The sequence below is a fragment of the Macaca mulatta genome, chromosome 8 (genome assembly GCF_049350105.2).
Source record: "Macaca mulatta isolate MMU2019108-1 chromosome 8, T2T-MMU8v2.0, whole genome shotgun sequence".
NCBI lineage: Eukaryota > Metazoa > Chordata > Mammalia > Primates > Cercopithecidae > Macaca > Macaca mulatta.
The window spans coordinates 3,879,425-3,896,899 of NC_133413.1; the positions used below are offsets into that span (position 1 = coordinate 3,879,425).

Below are 17,475 nucleotides of genomic sequence, written 5' to 3' on the forward strand. Positions count from 1 at the left end.
GTCTGGCTGTTGTTTGGAGACAAGAGGGAAGTGGAGGTGAGACAGTGGCAGTTTCAGGAGCTCAGATGGTGACCTGGGTGGTACAGAAGTGAAGCCATGTGGATGGATGTGTTTCAGAGGCAGGGCTTGGTGAGGGAATGAGTGTGAGAGCAAGAAACGAGCTGAGGGTTAAAGGAGATACCTGTATGCCTCCTGCGGTTCCTTCCACCCTACGTTGTGTAGCTGGGAATGTCCTAAGGCTCCAAATCAGGCTTCTGACCACCTTCTTCAACTCTGCTTCTTTTCATTCCCCTCCCTAGACATTTCAGAGTTAACAGGGCCCTCAGATCATGTCTCCTGACCCTCGCCCCCATGGATCATGAAACCAGGTGAATATTGAACTATCTCTACGTACAGGCTGCTGGACTGGACAGAGCCTTGAACCCCCCTCCACCACGGTACAGTGTACCCCCAGGCAGGCTTTGGCAGCGTTACACAATTGTTGCATTTTCATGATGCCCAAAGCACCTGTGTCTAATCAAATCACTTCCAGGCAGCCTTCCCCGCAGCAGCTGAAGACTTCCAACACTACCCTAGAGGTTTGTGTGATGCCCAGCCACATCTGTGTGCTCACATATGGCAAATACTTTGATATCTCAGTTATTTTCTTTGTATTAAACCAGTAAGATAAGGAACATAATATCTTCTTCCTAGGACTGCTATTCTAATTGAGTCACGTACCTTAGACAAATGTCTACAGTGACTCTTCAAAGCGCCACTCTGGGCTGGGCGCAGTGGCTGATGCCTGTAATCCTAGCACTTTGGAGGCCAAGGCAGGCGAATCATGAGGTCAGGAGTTTGAGACCAGCCTGGCCAACATGGTGAAACCTCGTCTCTTCTAAAAATACAAAAATTAGCTGGGCGTGGTGGCAGGTGTCTCTAATCCCAGCTAGTCAGAAGGCTGAGGCAGGAGAGTCGCTTGAACCCAGGAGGCAGATGTTGCAGTGGGCCGAGATTGAGATCACACCACTGCACTCCAGCCCGGGCAACAGTGTAAGACTCCGTCTCAAAAAAAAAAAAAAAAAAAAAAAAAAAAAAAAAGAGTCGCTCTGATTTTACTCCTATTTTGCCAGGCCAAGCTCTGGTCCCAGCCATCTCTTCTGTAGAAGCTGGTCCTAGACAATTCCCGTGTTCCTTCATCTATATCAGTTATTCCTTCCCTCTGCAGTTTGCATCCAGCCCTTTGTTTCACGTCCTGTGCGTATTTTCAGGCGCTAAGGGCAGGAGCTATCACTTCCCAGTCTCATGCCAGTGATCACAAGCCTGATGCCGCATTCAGAGTCCACGCTCCAGGACACTCAACAAGGGGATGCGAGTGCACAGTTCCTCCCTGTACCAACAATGTCTCTGCCTCGCCGTGCCCATGGGACTCACCATCTCGCATGCTCCCCTAATGGAATCCAGGGCACTTTGCTGGCTCCCGTCTTTTTGAAACTCTCTGCTTCTCCCTTCCTTTATCCCCAACCAAGGACTTAAAACCTCCATTGTGTTTCTTTTCCTCATAATTTTCACATAGTCGGCTCTTTATTTCAGGGGTATGTAATGTCAATCCCTTTTCTGGCAGATAGAAACGACTTGCATGGACATTCTAGAGACCAGCTTGCAATGCAGAGGAAAACACTTGAGTGTGTCTAGTTCCTGAACCCAGCTATGTGTGGCCTTAACACAGAAATGCGGCTCATGTGGACATAAAAAGTAGTTTCTGTTTATGCCGTGAAGGCATTCTGTTCTGGATGTATTCACAAACACCTCAACTTGACAGTGATAGACGGAAGGTTCTTGTTCATTTTGTCAACCTGTGAAGTAACAGGCACATATGTGAGAAATCCTGTAAGAAATCTAAGGGTAACACACCATTGCTTAAAATAAAATTCCACTGAGATGATGTATCTGTGATACCCAAAGAGCTGAATTATTTTCAGGTCAAACAATTTTTATTTAGCTTTAAATGTAATGAAAGTACCCATGTCAGTCAGGACATGGACCTAAATTCAAATAGGTCACTATAAATATTCACAATCAACAAGACTGATTTTGTAGAAAACTGGGAGATGTTACTTTAATTCATTTTACAAATTATTAAAATATATTAAATAAATTTGGAAAAAAGTGTCCAATACACCACATTCTGTTTTAGCGAAATAAAATGGATGTCAGAAGACAGTATGTTATTGGCAAAAAAGTAGACAAATGGGTCAATGGAACAGAATAGAGAGCCCAGAAATAAACCCACATAAATATAGTCAACGAATCTTGAGCAGAAGAGCAAACACAACCCAACAGAGTAAAGATAATCTTTTCAACAAATGGTGCTGGAAAAACTGAGTATCTACATTCTAAAAAATAATCCAGACACAGACCTTATGCCCTTCAGAAACATTAATCCTTTATGTATCATACACCCACATGTAAAGTGAAAAAACATAAACTCCTAGAAGATAACACAGGAGAAAATTGTGGTGCCCTTGGGTTTGGTGATGACATTTTAGACACAAAAACAGAGGCAAGATGCATTTTAAAAAGAACTGATATGTTAAACTTCATTAAAATTAGAGTCCTCAGCTCTGCAAAAGACACTATCAAGAAAATGAAAAGAACAGCCACAGACTAGGAAAAAACAATCTGCAAAAGACATATGGGATAAAGAACTGGTATCTACACTATATAAAGAACTCTTTAAAAAAATGGAAATTAACAACCTGGTTAAAAATGGGCAAAAGGACTGAACAGACACCTCATGAAAAGAGACAAACGGATGGCAACCGAGCATATGAAAAGATACTCCACATCATGTCTCATCAGAGTATTGCAAATTAAAGCAATAATGAGACACTACTGCACATCTATGACAATGGCCAAAATCCAGACACTGACAGCACCAGATGCTGGTGACAATGTGGGGCAACAGGAACTCTCACTCATTGCTGGTGCGAATGCAAAATGCTGCAGCCTTCTTTGAAGACACACTGTTGGTTTCTTACAAAATTAAAAATACTCTTACCATTCACTCTATCAATCTCAACCTTCGGTATTTACTCAAATGTGTTAAAAACTTATGTCTGTAGAAAAACCTTGCACACAGATGTTTATAGCAGCTTTATTCATAACTGCAAAACGTGGAAGCAACCCAGATGCCCTCAGTAGGTAAATGGGTAATAAACTGTGGCACATACAGACAATGGAATATTGTTCAGTAGTAAAAAGAAATGAGAACCACAGCCATGCAAAATCATGGCGGAAACTTAAACGCGTATTACTAAGTGAAAGAAGCCAATCTGAAAGGCTAGGTGCCAGATGAGTCCCACTGCGTGACATTCTAGTAAAGGTAAAACTACAGAGACAAAAGATCAATGTGTGTCAGGGGTTGGATGCAGGAAGACATGAATGGGTGGCGCACGGAAGATTTTTAGGGCAGGGAACTACTCAGTGTGATACTATCATGGTGGATCCCTGTCATTACACATCTGTCCAAGCCCACAGACTGTGCAACACCAAAAGTGAGCTCTCATGTGAATGCTGGGCTCTGGGTGATGATGGTAAGTCAATGTAGGTGCATCTGCTGTAACACGCACCCCACTCTGGTGTGAGGTGTTGATAGCTGGGGGAGCTGTGCACATGTCGGGGGTGGTGTGTTATGTGGGAAATCTCTGTGTCTTCCATTCAATTCTGCTGTTAACCAAAAACTACTCTCAAGAACAACGTCTGTCAAACAAAGAAACGAAAGCTCTGAAAATAAAAATTGCCTTTTATAAAGTGACCTTGTCATTTAGCAAGTCTTTCTCAGATAGCATAGAAATTTAAAATGGATTTTCCTTTAAAATATGGCGTATACTTGACATTTTATGCAGAACACCTAGAGAACTTAAAAAAAAAAAATGGTGCTTGGTCTCCACCCAAGACCAGTCAACTCAGAATCCCTGAGGGTCAAAAGTGGACATTAATATTTACTTTAAATCTCTCTAGATGATTTCAGTGCATACCCAGTACAGTATCACTGGCATTAGGAAAGGGGTATAGGATTTAGAACAAGAGGGAGTAGAATTCAAACTTCGAATCTGCAAATTAGTAGTTTTCACCTCATTTGTGTCCCAGTTTTTCAGAGTTTTTATGAGATTTGTAGATAAGCTATTTGAAATATTTCTCAGGAAATATAAACTTTAAAAATGGAGGCATCGTTATGAATGACCTCCAGGCTGTGTGCAAAAGAAACATTGCCCATAAATGTCTGGGACATCGTTCTTATTAACATCAACCCCAAACATATACATATTGCCATCTGTTAAGTTCCTGTTTTGAGAGAATAATTTTGTTTAGGACTGGACTCAAAAAACTTACCAATGTATCTTGCTATCCTAGCTTCCCTTACTATTAATTAATTGCAATAAAATTGTACCTTATTAAATGGAAAATAACCAAGAAATACTAATGTTGATTCAATATAGCCTGACTCTCAGGAAATGCAATAAAAATGATGAAATGAAGAAAAATAAAAGCTGTTGGGAAGAACTCAACCACCTTCCATAATTGTTTATCTATTTATATCTAAGTATATAGATATAAGTTTAACATTTTTAACATGACCAAAATACTGTATACAAAAAGAAGCCAAAGATCTGATTTTATTATTGAAGACTATGTGAATCCTTCTGCTAGTATCACTGGAGCAAAAATATCCTTGTAAATAAGTCAACAAATAACAGATACTAGTGAGGCAGTGGAGAAAAGGGAACACTTCCCTGCTGCTGGTGGCAGTGTAAATTAGTTCAGCCATTGTGGAAAGCAGTTTGGTGATTTCTCAAATAACTTAAAATGGAACACTTATTCAACCCAGAAATCCCATTCCTGGGTATATACCCAAAGGAATATAAATTGTTCTACTATAAAGACACATGCATATGTATGTTCATTGCTGCACTGTTCACAATAGCGAAGATATGGAATCAACCCAAATGCCCATCAGTGGTAGACTGGATATAGAAAATGTGATGCATGCACATCATGGAATACTATGCAGCCATAAAAATAGTGAGATCATGTCCCTTACAACATGGTTGGAGCTGGAGGTCATTATTCCAAGTGAACGAATGCAGGAACAGAAAACCATATACCACATCTTCTGTCTTGTAAGTGGGAGCTAAACATTGAGTCCACACAGACATAAACATGACAGCAATAGACACTGGGGCCTATGGGAGGGTGGAGGGTGGGAGGAGGGTAAGGATTCAAAAACTATCTATTGGGTACTATGGTTATTACCTGGGTGAGGAAATTATCTCCACACCAAACCCCTGTGACACGTAATTCACCTATATAACAAACCTGCACATGTATCCCTGAACCTAAAATAAAGTTTTTTTTAAAAGAGATCATTCTATATGTACTGACATGTAAAGATATACATGATATATTAAATGAATAAGATTATAGAACCATAAAAAGTCATTGTCTATATAGAAATGTTATATAGTTTTTAACTTAGAAAAACTGGGAAGTTATATTATTTCCAATTTGAGACTAGTTTTAATATCCCTGCAATGAAAATCTTGCTGTAGAAATTCAGTGTGTGTGTGAGTGGAATTTTTCTTCTGGTGGGCTTTGCATTATAGACTATTATTCTGTAAGACTAGAGTTTCAGAAAGTACCCCAATTTGTTACTCTTTTAAGATTATTACTATAGACTGTAAATAGCTTTCTGGAAAACTTACCCCACTTCACAAATTAAATTAATGCTTTATTTACTGAGCATCAATGTGTTATGTAGATACACAATGATACACAAATAAATTAGGTGATACACAAATAAATTAGGCACTGCTTTTGACTTCAAAGAACTTAAAATTAGATGGAAGATAAATAGGAGCGATTGTGTTAAATTATGTTTTAACATCTTGTGTAAAGTGTTATTGCAGGGCTTAATGTCTCAATTTCCTCAGATTTCATCCCCCCAAATTGAAAATGGCAGCATAGAATAGGATATGATGTGCAAATTGCATCGTGTCTACACTGTTTATATTTAGCATTCACCTAACTTCAATAGTGCATAGCTCATTCTAAATGGCTGAAATAGTTTATATGAAATACACTGGTTTTAATATCACTATGATGAAAGAGACCAAATCCTCAAAGGTGTGGGAGAGGACCTCTGAATGTGGGAACCTGGACTTCTCCCCAAAGGATTCAGTTCCCACCTAAACCACACAGATGGGCAGATATCCTCAGAACACTTACGCTTACAAGTTGGCAGCTTCCCCTTGTTACTCCACAGCCCATCTTCTTGACACACGGCCGTTGCTTGCTGGCTGGGTTCAAGCTTGAAGCCCTCGTGACATTCATAGACCACTTTACTGTCCAAAGTGAACTCGTTCCCGGTAAACGAACCATTTCCTGGGGATTCTGGGATTCCACAGGACACAGCTGAAAAGAAATGAAACAAATGCAGGCTTATTCTTACAGAAATTATTTTCTAGTTGCTATTATGATGATTAATTCTGTTTATCTAGTTTTCATTTTAAATACATATAGAAATTGTGAATTATAACTCTCTTTTTTTGGGAGATGGAGTCTCGCTCTGTCACCCAGGCTGGAGTGCAATGACTCAATCTCGGTTCACTGCAACCTCCGCCTCTCGGGTTCAAGCGATTCTCCTGCCTCAGCATCCCGAGCAGCTGAGATTACAGGCGCATGCCACCATGCCGGCTATTTTTGTATTTTTAGTAGAGACAGGGTTTCACTATGTTGGCCAGGCTGGTCGCCAACTCCCAAACTCAAGTGATCCGCCCGCCTTGGCTTCTCAAAGTGCTGGGATTACAGTCAGGAGCCACAGTGCCTGGCGTGAATTATATTTCTAGGGCATGGGATAAGTATACACATTTTCAAAATGTGAAGGATGTTAAAGGTTAATGAGAAAACAATGGAAAATGGGTCAGAATTAATTTTCTGGAAGATAAGGCTGACCACTCTCATGCAGCTTAACCGCAGTCTGAGGTATTTTATCAGAGGGTGTGGCCAGGGGAGCACGGGCATCACACACTCATCTTCATCTCATATTGGAAAGAAAGGGGAAGGGATGAAGTAGCCTCTTTATCATCACAACGCTTATTGCAGTGTTGACTCTTTGGTGTCGAAATTCCTAAGAATCAGCCGCCGCAGCTCTCAAAACTCTTCCCCTTTTATTGCTCCTCTCCCCTTCCCCAACTCATTTTCCTTTAAGTCCCAGGAAGTTCTCTTACAAGAAAACAGGACATAAGGAATGGATAGAGGAGGCACTCAGGGAAGATTCCCAGGGCAGATGGCAGCGTCTAGCGGAGATGTAGACTGCTTTCACGGGAAACACCATGCAAGAAAGAGGCATGTGTGCCGAAGAGGCTTTTTAAAGAACAAGATTTGGGGAGAATTCCATGTAAACCCTTTCTTCTTAAATTTACTACGTCTGATCCAGATGTATCTACTATGAGACAAGGAAAAAATTCTCAAATGACTACACGTGACAGTCATGAAACCAACAGTCAGGCAGGTAGAGGATGACATTTCAACGATCATGTACCCACTTCAGGAGCACCCGTAAAAGAAAAGTTCTATGGTAACTAAATAAAGAGCCTTCTTTTACTCAATCAGTATTAAAGATATTGTTCACACCATGGATTTAAATTTAGACAGTTCAAACTTTTTCCCATGTAGATTCTAATGAGAGTATCTGTGTAACAGGATAGAACTGGAAGGGCTGGATGAAGGAATTTATATAAACACCTAATTCTACATATAAAGAAAACGACTAACCTAAGGTGACACAATGGCCTAGTAAAACCTCCGGCCAGAGAGTAAATCTTATGACTCCCAACCGAGACTATTTTCTCTTCTGCAAAAGCACAGGTTATCTCTGGTATTGTTGGAGTTCCTTGGTTCGCTGTTTTGGTTCTTTCTTCTTTATCAATATATTAAATAAATACAATGGGAAATTGCCAGAGAAGTAAAAGAAAATATATTCCCCAATAAATCCAAACTCCTAGAAATTTCAAGGTCTAAAATGTCTCTTGTTTAAATGGATGATCAGGTATTGCAACCATCAAAAATACATGTGGGCCGGGCACAGTGGCTCACGCCTGTAATCCCAGCACTTTAGGAGGCTGAGGCGGGAGGATTGCTTGAGTCTAGGAGTTCTACACTAGCCTGGGCAACATGGTGAAACTCCGTACCAAAAATACAAAAATTAGGCAGGTGTGGTGGCACACACCTGCTGTCACAGCTACTCGGGAGGCTGAGGGGGATGGATCACTTAAGCCCAGGAGGCAGAGGTTGCAGTGAGCTGAAATTGTGCCTCCAGACTGGGTGACAGAGCAAGGCCCTGTCTCAAAAACAAACAAAACACATGTGCGTGTGTGTGTGTGTACATGTGTGTGTACATGCATGTGTGTGTGTGTGTACATGTGTGTGTGTACACGTGTCTGTGTACATGTGTGTGTATGGAATACTACAATAATCCATTTGCAGTAGAAGGAAAACGAAAAACCATAGACATATAGGCATCATTTGGGGCAAAGCATTTAAAATAATAAGTAATCATCTTTGGCTCTGTGGAAGCAACAGATCCATAGGAAGACTGCTGGTATCTGGAAAATGTTCATCTTAATTTCCTGCATGCAGTAAATGCCATAGACCCCTTTCTTTTCTGTGTGTATCTCACGATGTTCCAGTATCTGGCTTCCTTGTCATTTTCTCTCAGACTTCACTCCGATAATCATTTGTTCCTGATCGCAAGCCTCAATTTCTCTCCCACTCGCTGGCTGGAATGTGCTCAGTGTTCAGCTTCCCTAAAATTTTCATTCGGGCTGAGCACGGAATGAAACGACATTTTTCTGTCAGGTTAAATGGGAAAGATGACATTCTACAAACGCAGATGAAGCCCCATCATAAAATGATTCATGCTCAGGAGACCAAAGCAGAAAATCTTTATAGCCCCTTGTTACATCTGGACGCTTCTTTGAGAAGTGAATCCTGCTTGTCCAGGTCTCAAGACAACCCATTTTACGTTGCCTGATCAACAGCCAGGAATCTTTTTATGGTTTTGAACCACAGTGTTTAGCCCCTTAAGTGTCTTAACAAAAGGCTATTTGGTAGATTTAAAATAACGGTTGGCAATTGGTCAAAAGTGGAATTATAACACTTCTGATTTAATGAAGACGCGGCCTAATCCTTATGGACTAAAATCAGGCTCATGGGATGAAGACGGTTTCCTGCTAAAGTCTAGTATTCATTCATCTCTCATTTATTCCCCCAGTTTTGCATGATTGCTATATGACAGGCATCCATAGATCACTTGTTTTTAAAAATACTAATTAGCATTGGCAGTGTAAGACACTTTCACACTTTGGAGAATTTCCTTACATTTGGTATATCCAAAGAGAGTAAAATTTCCCAGTTGTTTTTTCTTTAATTGTACTAAGCTATTATTATACGTCCCAGAAGTTTAGGCAAATAATCATTTATTGATCCTGTAAAGTTATCTTTTGTTTATCAGCACAGGCCTCAAACTCAGACGTCTGAGTCAGTTCTTGTTGCGCCTCTCAATAGCAGTGTGGCTTCAGCCAAATTACTTAATGAACGCTGTCTTCTTAAGCTCAGGTTATCAAGACCTATGTCAAAAAGTAATCATGAGGGTTCAATGAAATCATCCTTACAAAACGCGAGCCCTCTGTCCACACGACATAGGCATTCAATCCATGACAAATTATTATCATATGCAGAAAGTCGAATACTTATTACATTATATGCAGGATATGTGTTGTATTACACATACACACGTAAAATTTTTACTTATTTGCAAATAAAAATGTTAGTTGCAAGGATCAACTCTCTGTCATCTATTTATTAAAGAGAGCAAAGAGTAAGTTGGTAGGTAGTAAGATGGCTTACCTCACTTTCCTATCTCATGAGAGGTGTAACAGTTTGGTTTCAAAGAAATAAGTAGAAGAGATGTTCAGTGTCCAGTGTTGTCTGAACCTTTAATACCACGAACCCCACATGGGATTTATTCTTTGCATATTTAAGATCCTTCAAACAGTGGTTATTTTTCTTTCTGCAGGCTTAAAATGTTTCTCTGTTTTTTTCTTTTTTTCTTTTTGAGACAAGGTCTCGCTGTCACCCAGGCTGGAGTGCAGTGGCACAATCCGGGTTCACTGCAGCCTCAACCTCCTGAGCTCAACCCATCCCCTTACCTCAGCCTCCCCAGTAGCTGGGGACTACAGGCCCAGGCCACCATGCCTGGCTATTTTTTGGAGAGACTGAGTCTCACTATGTTACCCAGGCTTGTCTTGAACTCCTGGGCTCAAGCCATCTTCCTGCCTCAGCCTCCCAAAGTGCTGGGATTATAGGCATGAGCCACCGTGCCTGGCCAGCCTGAGGATTTCTGAGGATTTTTAAGTATTTCCAAAGTAAGCATATATGAATTTATTAAAATTATATATGTATATATAACTATAAATATATATATAAATGTTAATTAATCAAAATTATAAGAATATTCTAGATTACTATCTACATGGGTTCTACTATATAATATCAGTGCCTGCCATTTGCTTTTGTGTTTATAATCATGTTGTGCCAAGAAATAACAGTTAATTTTTGCAGCCTAAAGAGAAAAATATCAGAGGCAGATAATGAAGAAATCATGGGCTTGCTTCAAGTGAAGAACAAGTGACTATACAGAAAGTTCCACAAATATGAGCCATATCATGATTATATGGTAAGAAATGTTGAAAAGATTGACTCATTTTACATGCACACACACACACACTTGGTAAATACCTATGAGTATCATGTATAATTTTTCAAGTAATAATTGAATTTCATAAAAACATCATCATCCTAATAGTTATTTTCCTCAACTTGAATTGTATAAGTTAAATATGCATTTAACTTGTAAATACAAATATGTATGCATAGCTTTATGTTTGTATAATTTAGTAAGATTATAATCAAATAATTAAATTCAAAATCAGGGTCATTAAAACACCTTAGGAAACACTAACTTAAGGGAATCATCAACCATATGTGTGTTTGCAGGTATGTGTGTGTGTATGTGTATATGTGTATATATATGTATACACACTTCTGTCTATATGGCTGAGGAAACATATAAGTACATATGTGTAATTATATCTTATTTTATACATGATTTTACAGTTTACATAGTGTTTTCACATCATGCTTTTTTACTTATTTTTCACTACAAGCCTATTAGACACAAACCTTATTCTACTTTCTTACAGGTAAAGTTACAGATGCTAACATTTTTTATATCATTTTCCCCAAGTCTAATAGTCATTAAAAGGCTGAGGCCTCAAACCAGGTCTGCTGAATTCAGGTAGAATTTCTCATCACATTACTAAAGATGCCTGGACTATTGTAATTTTGTGTTTTCAATTTTAAATCTATCAGATTAGTCTTCACTGAAGTTTTCATAATTTCATTTGCATTTTAAAAATTTATAGTGGTTCCCTATTTCCCACAACGCTGAACACAAACTACATGTTTTGTCTTCAAAGCTCACCAAAACTTTCCTCTACTCTCCGTAACTTCCCACTGTCTGGCCAGCAGACCCTCGCCAAGTATCCACGCTGCCCAGCCAGCTTATTCTCATTTTCTTGCCTTAGTTTTCTCTGGGTTCTTCCTGTCTACCTCAAATATTCTTCTTATTCTGCACCTATTCAAGCCTACTCTAGAGTAGAAAATTGGCTTCAACCATTGCGTCCTATTCTCATCTGATTGGTAGTGCTAATGTGTGCAAATATTTGTAATTTAGCAAGTATTTATTTAAATAAAAGTACTGCTTCACAAAGTAATATATAACTGCACTTTCTGCAATTGTCTGTATTAAATTACCTTGTGCACTGTCTTCTTAAAATTGCTAGTACTTTAAAAATAAATATCAATGCTGCCCAATGGATCTGTAAATTCTGAGGCTCATGAAACCAGAATATTAGACTCCTATTTGTGGGTAGACAGTCAACATATTCAAATATTTTGCAATCATTACAACTTGCATTACCAACTTTCTTGATATATGAAAAAACATATTCAAATATTTTGCAATCATTACAACTTGCATTACCAACTTTCTTGATATATGAAAAAAATCACTAGTTAATTTTTCAATAAACATGATCCTTTTTGAAGCTAATTGCTGACAAATTATTGCAACATACAAGGTGCTAAGACAGGAAAAAATAAAGACATAGTTGTAGATTTACCATGCAATAAATAACAGGCCTCTACAAAGAATGTTTGTGTCACAACTTCTCAAACATTAATGTGCTCCTTACCCCCAGGCCACGCTGATGGCACATGTATCCTGATTGAGTAGATCTGGGGGAGGGGAGGATTTGAGGCTACTTTTCTAACAGGCTGCGTTGTCTCGGAGGAGCAAGGATTTAGACTATCCTAAATGCCCTAGGGAGGCTGCTAAGCCTTTTCCCACACACAGTTTACAGACACCTGCCATAGAATTCCCCTGCTGAGTGGCCCGTGTCCTAGCAGGATCCACACAAATGCCTCAAGTACCCTTCAGGGACCTCCTACCTCCTGCTCCATTCTGAAGGGTTTACTACCCCTTGCTGCTTCTCTGAACGCACTTTGCTCATCACCCAGCCCTCTCTTTAAAAGGAAGGAGTGATGTTGCACGTTGAAATGTTTGGGGAAAGGAGGATGTGTTGGTGATTTTTTGTTTTTTTCAGCTAACCCTGTCCTAAAGTGAGAATTCTGTTCCCCGCATGTGTCTCCGCACTATTGGATGAGACCATGGGAGACGCTGCAAGTGCAAAATGAAGGTCTCCCCATCCCATCAAAGCATATTTTAGCACAACTAATAATAATAATAGCTTGTTAGGAACTAAAAAAAATAAGGAAAAATATTAAAAGTAACATAATCAGCAGGCAACCCACAGTTGCTTCAAGTGAAGAACAAGTGACTACACAGAAAGTTCCACAAATATGAGCCATATAATGATTATATGGTAAGAAATGTTGAAAAGATTGACTCATTTTACATGCAAACACGCACACACTTGGTAAATACCTATGAGTATCATGTATAATTTTTCAAGTAATAATTGAATTTCATAAAAACATCATCATCCTAATGGTTATTTTTGCAAAAAATGAAACAAAACAAAAAACGTGCCCTTAAAAACCAGGATAAACGTTTACGAAAAACAGAGGGCTTCTGTCTTTAGAAGGTGACCCTTGCACTCCCTTCCCTGCACAATTTTCTCTCTGCAACAACTCATGCTTTTTAAGCAACATCCTCAGGACAGCCTCTCAGTTACCAGTTTTCAGGAAATGATGGTCACATGGGCTGTATTCGTGAGCCGCTGTGAAGGGAAAAGGCTGTGGGATAAGCTGGGGAGGAGAGGAGGGGACACAGGACTCAGGGCCCAGGTGACAGGCGTGCAGCTTACAGGAAGCACATCAGGACACCCTTCAGAGTTTGAAGATGGGCAGTGACACCAACTCCTTTGTGACCTGATAAAACCCTCTGGCTGCCATCAGGAGATGAACTGAGAGAGGGTCCTGAGTGCGGCCGATGTAGGAAGCCCAGTAGGGCAGCCCATGAGAGAGAGTGGACTGGGGGAGGGGAAATATGTGGATGGACTTGGACCCACTGAGTAGCTGGAACCAACAGGGTGTGGGAGTCACAGGAAGGACTTTATGTGCAAGCAAGAGAGAGAAGTGATTCAAGCAGTTGGATAGACTGAGATGCTAATTTCTCAAATGGGATTCACTTCAGGGCAAGGAGATTCAGGGGAGAAAAGAGTCTCATCTTAGCAGTGGGATCGTGAGGCACAGTGGGTATTGCAATTAGGCAGTTGGTGTCAGGTCTGGAACTGAGAAGGAAGGGCAGGCAGCAAGTGAAGACCATGAAGTATTTCTAACATTTACTGCAACCTTGAATAAAGTACCTTCTGGCTCTTTCTATGCCTTATTCAAATTGTGATTACATAGCTAAGACTATACATTGAGGCTGTCCTAAAAATTACTAACAACTTTTTTTTTTTTTTTTTTTGAGACAGAATCTCATTCTGTCGCCCAGGCTGGAGTACAGTGGTGTGATCTCAGCTCACTGTAACCTCCGCCTCCCGAGTTCAAGAGATTCTCCTGCCTCAGCCTCCTGAGTAGCTGGGATAACAGGCACCCACCACCGCGCCCAGCTAATTTTTGTGTTTTTAGTAGAGACGTGGTTTCACCATGTTGGCCAGGCTGGTCTTGAACTCCTGAACTCAAGTGATCCACCCGCCTAGGGCTCCCAAAGTGCTGGGTTTATAGGCACGAGCCACTGTCTATTAACAACTTTTAAATAATAAAAAATTACTATTAGAACAGACCATGTCCTTGGCTAAGAAGTTAGACTTGCTCACAGGCATGACTGCTGCAAGTTGGTTTACAAGCACTTGAAATTTGATTTCAGAGAGTTAAATTCGCGCTTCACATTCTCCATCAACTTGTTCTATGGAAACAATCAGGTATTTCAAATTTGATACAGGTGATATGCCCCACTATGGTTTGAATGCATCTCCTCCAAAATTCAGTTTTCAATATGATAGTATTAAGAGATGGGGCATTTAAAAAGTGATCAGGTCATGAGAGCTCTTTCCTTGTGAACGGGATTAGGTGTCCCTGTTAAAGGGCTTTATGGAGCAGAGTCATGCCACTTTGTCCTTCTGCCTTCTGCCATGTGATGACACGGCATTCCTCTCTCCAGAGGGTGCAGCCTTTCCCAGACAGCCAAACCTGCTGGTGCCTTGATCTCGGACTTCCCAGCCTCCAGACAGTGAGAAATACATTTGTGTTCCTTATGAATTACCCAGTCTGTGGTATTCTGTTATAGTAACACAAAACGGACTAAGATACTCCCATCAAAAAATTCATGTTTTAAAGTAATAGTTAATGGGGGATAAAATATGTTTCAAAAATTTCTGTGCCATGTACCATAACATATCAGTATTGCCGATACTTTGTAAGTAAAATGTCATCACCATTTTCAATGTATTGAAAAATGGAACATCATGTAATTATAGCAAGAAGAAAAGATTGAAGGTTATGATCGCTTTATTAACTTTCCTTTCAAGCAATACGTCTAAGAAATTATTTTAGCACCATTTGAGCATCATGAGTTTTCGTGACATATTTTCAGAACACAAAGAAAATCTGTGTATCCTGTGAAGCGTCTGTCAATTTCAGCTTCCTGTTTGTCACCTGAATGTGAACAATGGTGTGAAACCATGACCACATATGCACATATATGTGTAGGAACTAAAGATGTGAATAGTTATTTTATACTAATGTCTATAATATGTTATAGAAACAGAATAGGATGCCTGAAAGAACATAGATTTAGATATAGCAAAGTCTGAGTTTGGTATTTGTCTGTTTGTTTATGACTTGGACAAGGTACATAAAGTATCCAAGCCTTTGCTTCCGCACCTGTAAAACACAAATCGCCATACCTCCTCAGCAGGGGTTCTTCAGCAGAGTACAGTTTACAAAGCAAAACATCTGGACCCTGTTAGGCCCATAGCAAATCGTCAGATTTGTTATTTTGTCATGAGAAATAATAATTTTCCTTCAGATATAATTGAAAAGAAAGCCTTCCTCAGGTTTTTAAATGAAGGTAAACTAAAAACTAAATAAACACGAAAGATTATTTTTACTTTTCATCATAATGTTCAGGACATTCACCATCAAATGTTTTCTCTGAACCCTGGATATCCCCTTATGCCTCTGTCAATAGAATTTAGGATGCACTCAAGCAAACACTGGGAGATGTGAAGCCTAATCCACAGTTGGCCAGGGGTTGACAGTGTCTCCTCAATCATATAGCATCTTGAGCTTACACTAACTAGTACGGATACACATACAATAAAGCACTGACCCCAATACTCAGAAAGTCATATACATAGTAGGTACAAATGGACACAGTTACAGAGAAATCTCTGCTTCAACATTATCGCCTTTATCAATACAATATCTGACATCATTGATCAAACACAAATTCCCTGTCATAGTGAAAAGTTTTTCTAATTGCATTACCTCATTTAATCGTGATAACACCCTATGAGGTAGATTCTGTTTTTTATTTATTACTTGTAAGAAAAGTGGACATTAGAACATTATGCAAATCACCCAAATTCTGATGACCAGTAAATGGCTCTGTCAGGGGTCAGATCTCAGAGTAGCCGATGCCAAAGCCTGCCTTTCAGTTACTCCTCTGTGCTGTCTCTGGGCTACGCCTGACATATTTCACCATATGCATATTTATCATTATTTTCAGTGTCCAACTATCAACACTCAATCCATCCATCAATCAGTTAGAAATACTTTTTCAAATATGATTCTGATAATGCAAAGACCACACTGAATTTGAGTATTAATGGGAATATTTCTGGGTCCTTTCTTTTTTTTTTGTTTTCTGTTTTTCTCCCTTATCTTTGATTTCCAGAATATTTTCTTAGAATAATTAGGCACCAAGCAACATCTTAACATGACGTGTAGCCAACATCCAATATACCATTAATAGCATGCTGAAGGCTGAGATAGAAAATAACAGCAAGAAAGGAGGTGAAGCACAGAGCCACCTCTCCACTCATGGAGATATAACTGGTCACACTGCTTTTCTTCACTATGTGTCGATGGTGCGATGTCTGGTGTTTCCAAGGAGCAAATACCAGCAACAGAAGTATTCTTCCATTTGTTTGAAAGGATAAAGAAAAGTGTGTCTGAAAATGAATGTCTATAGAGGGAACTAATGACTTGGCTTTTGCAGACACTAAAGTAAACTTAAAAACAACAACCAACAACAAAACAAAACACATAAAAAAAAAATCCCACCAGCTCTGAAATGGAAAATTGAGGATAATAGGATTGAGCAAGAAGTATCTTTAGATGTTCTAAATCTCTTGAAAATATCTAGCACATCATAACCCAAGAAAGAAAAAAAAGCATTTATGAATTTGAAACAGACAAAAACACTATGAAAAAGAAGTAGCAGAATAGGGTTGGCAAATAAACAGCTAATTATTATAGTGAAAGGCTCTGGTTTGGCAAATAAAGCCTCTAGAACGTTTACTCAGGGGTGAATTGGCTGCTCAGCCAAAGCTGTACAAGCAACTGACTTTTACCCATCTACTTTCAGAGTGTTGTTCAAAAGACAGAGGTACAAACATTTTTAAATAGTCTTTTTTTTAGAAATATAAACAAAGTTTTATTCAATAAAAAGCAAATTCCTAGAGAAAAAAAGCTGGAGGAACATAAAGTGACACAGCTGTGGGTCATATAAAACTCTAATTCAGATACTAACCACCACTGTCCTATGGAACCCAAGAGTCCTAGGCTCACCGAGCATTTAATCAATCTCATATCCTAAGAACTTACAGAAGGATTTTATGC

The 17,475-nt window shown here is 39.4% G+C and overlaps 1 protein-coding gene across 1 annotated transcript in view; it reads right to left on the minus strand.

The window, feature by feature from the left end:
• CSMD1 (CUB and Sushi multiple domains 1) overlaps positions 1-17,475 on the minus strand; it is a 2,034,615-nt gene that overhangs the window by 100,818 nt on the left and 1,916,322 nt on the right. Inside the window, exon 50 of the mRNA XM_015144705.3 lies at positions 6,268-6,453. Coding sequence (XP_015000191.3) covers positions 6,268-6,453 — 186 coding nt within the window. The remainder of the gene's footprint in view (positions 1-6,267; positions 6,454-17,475) is intronic.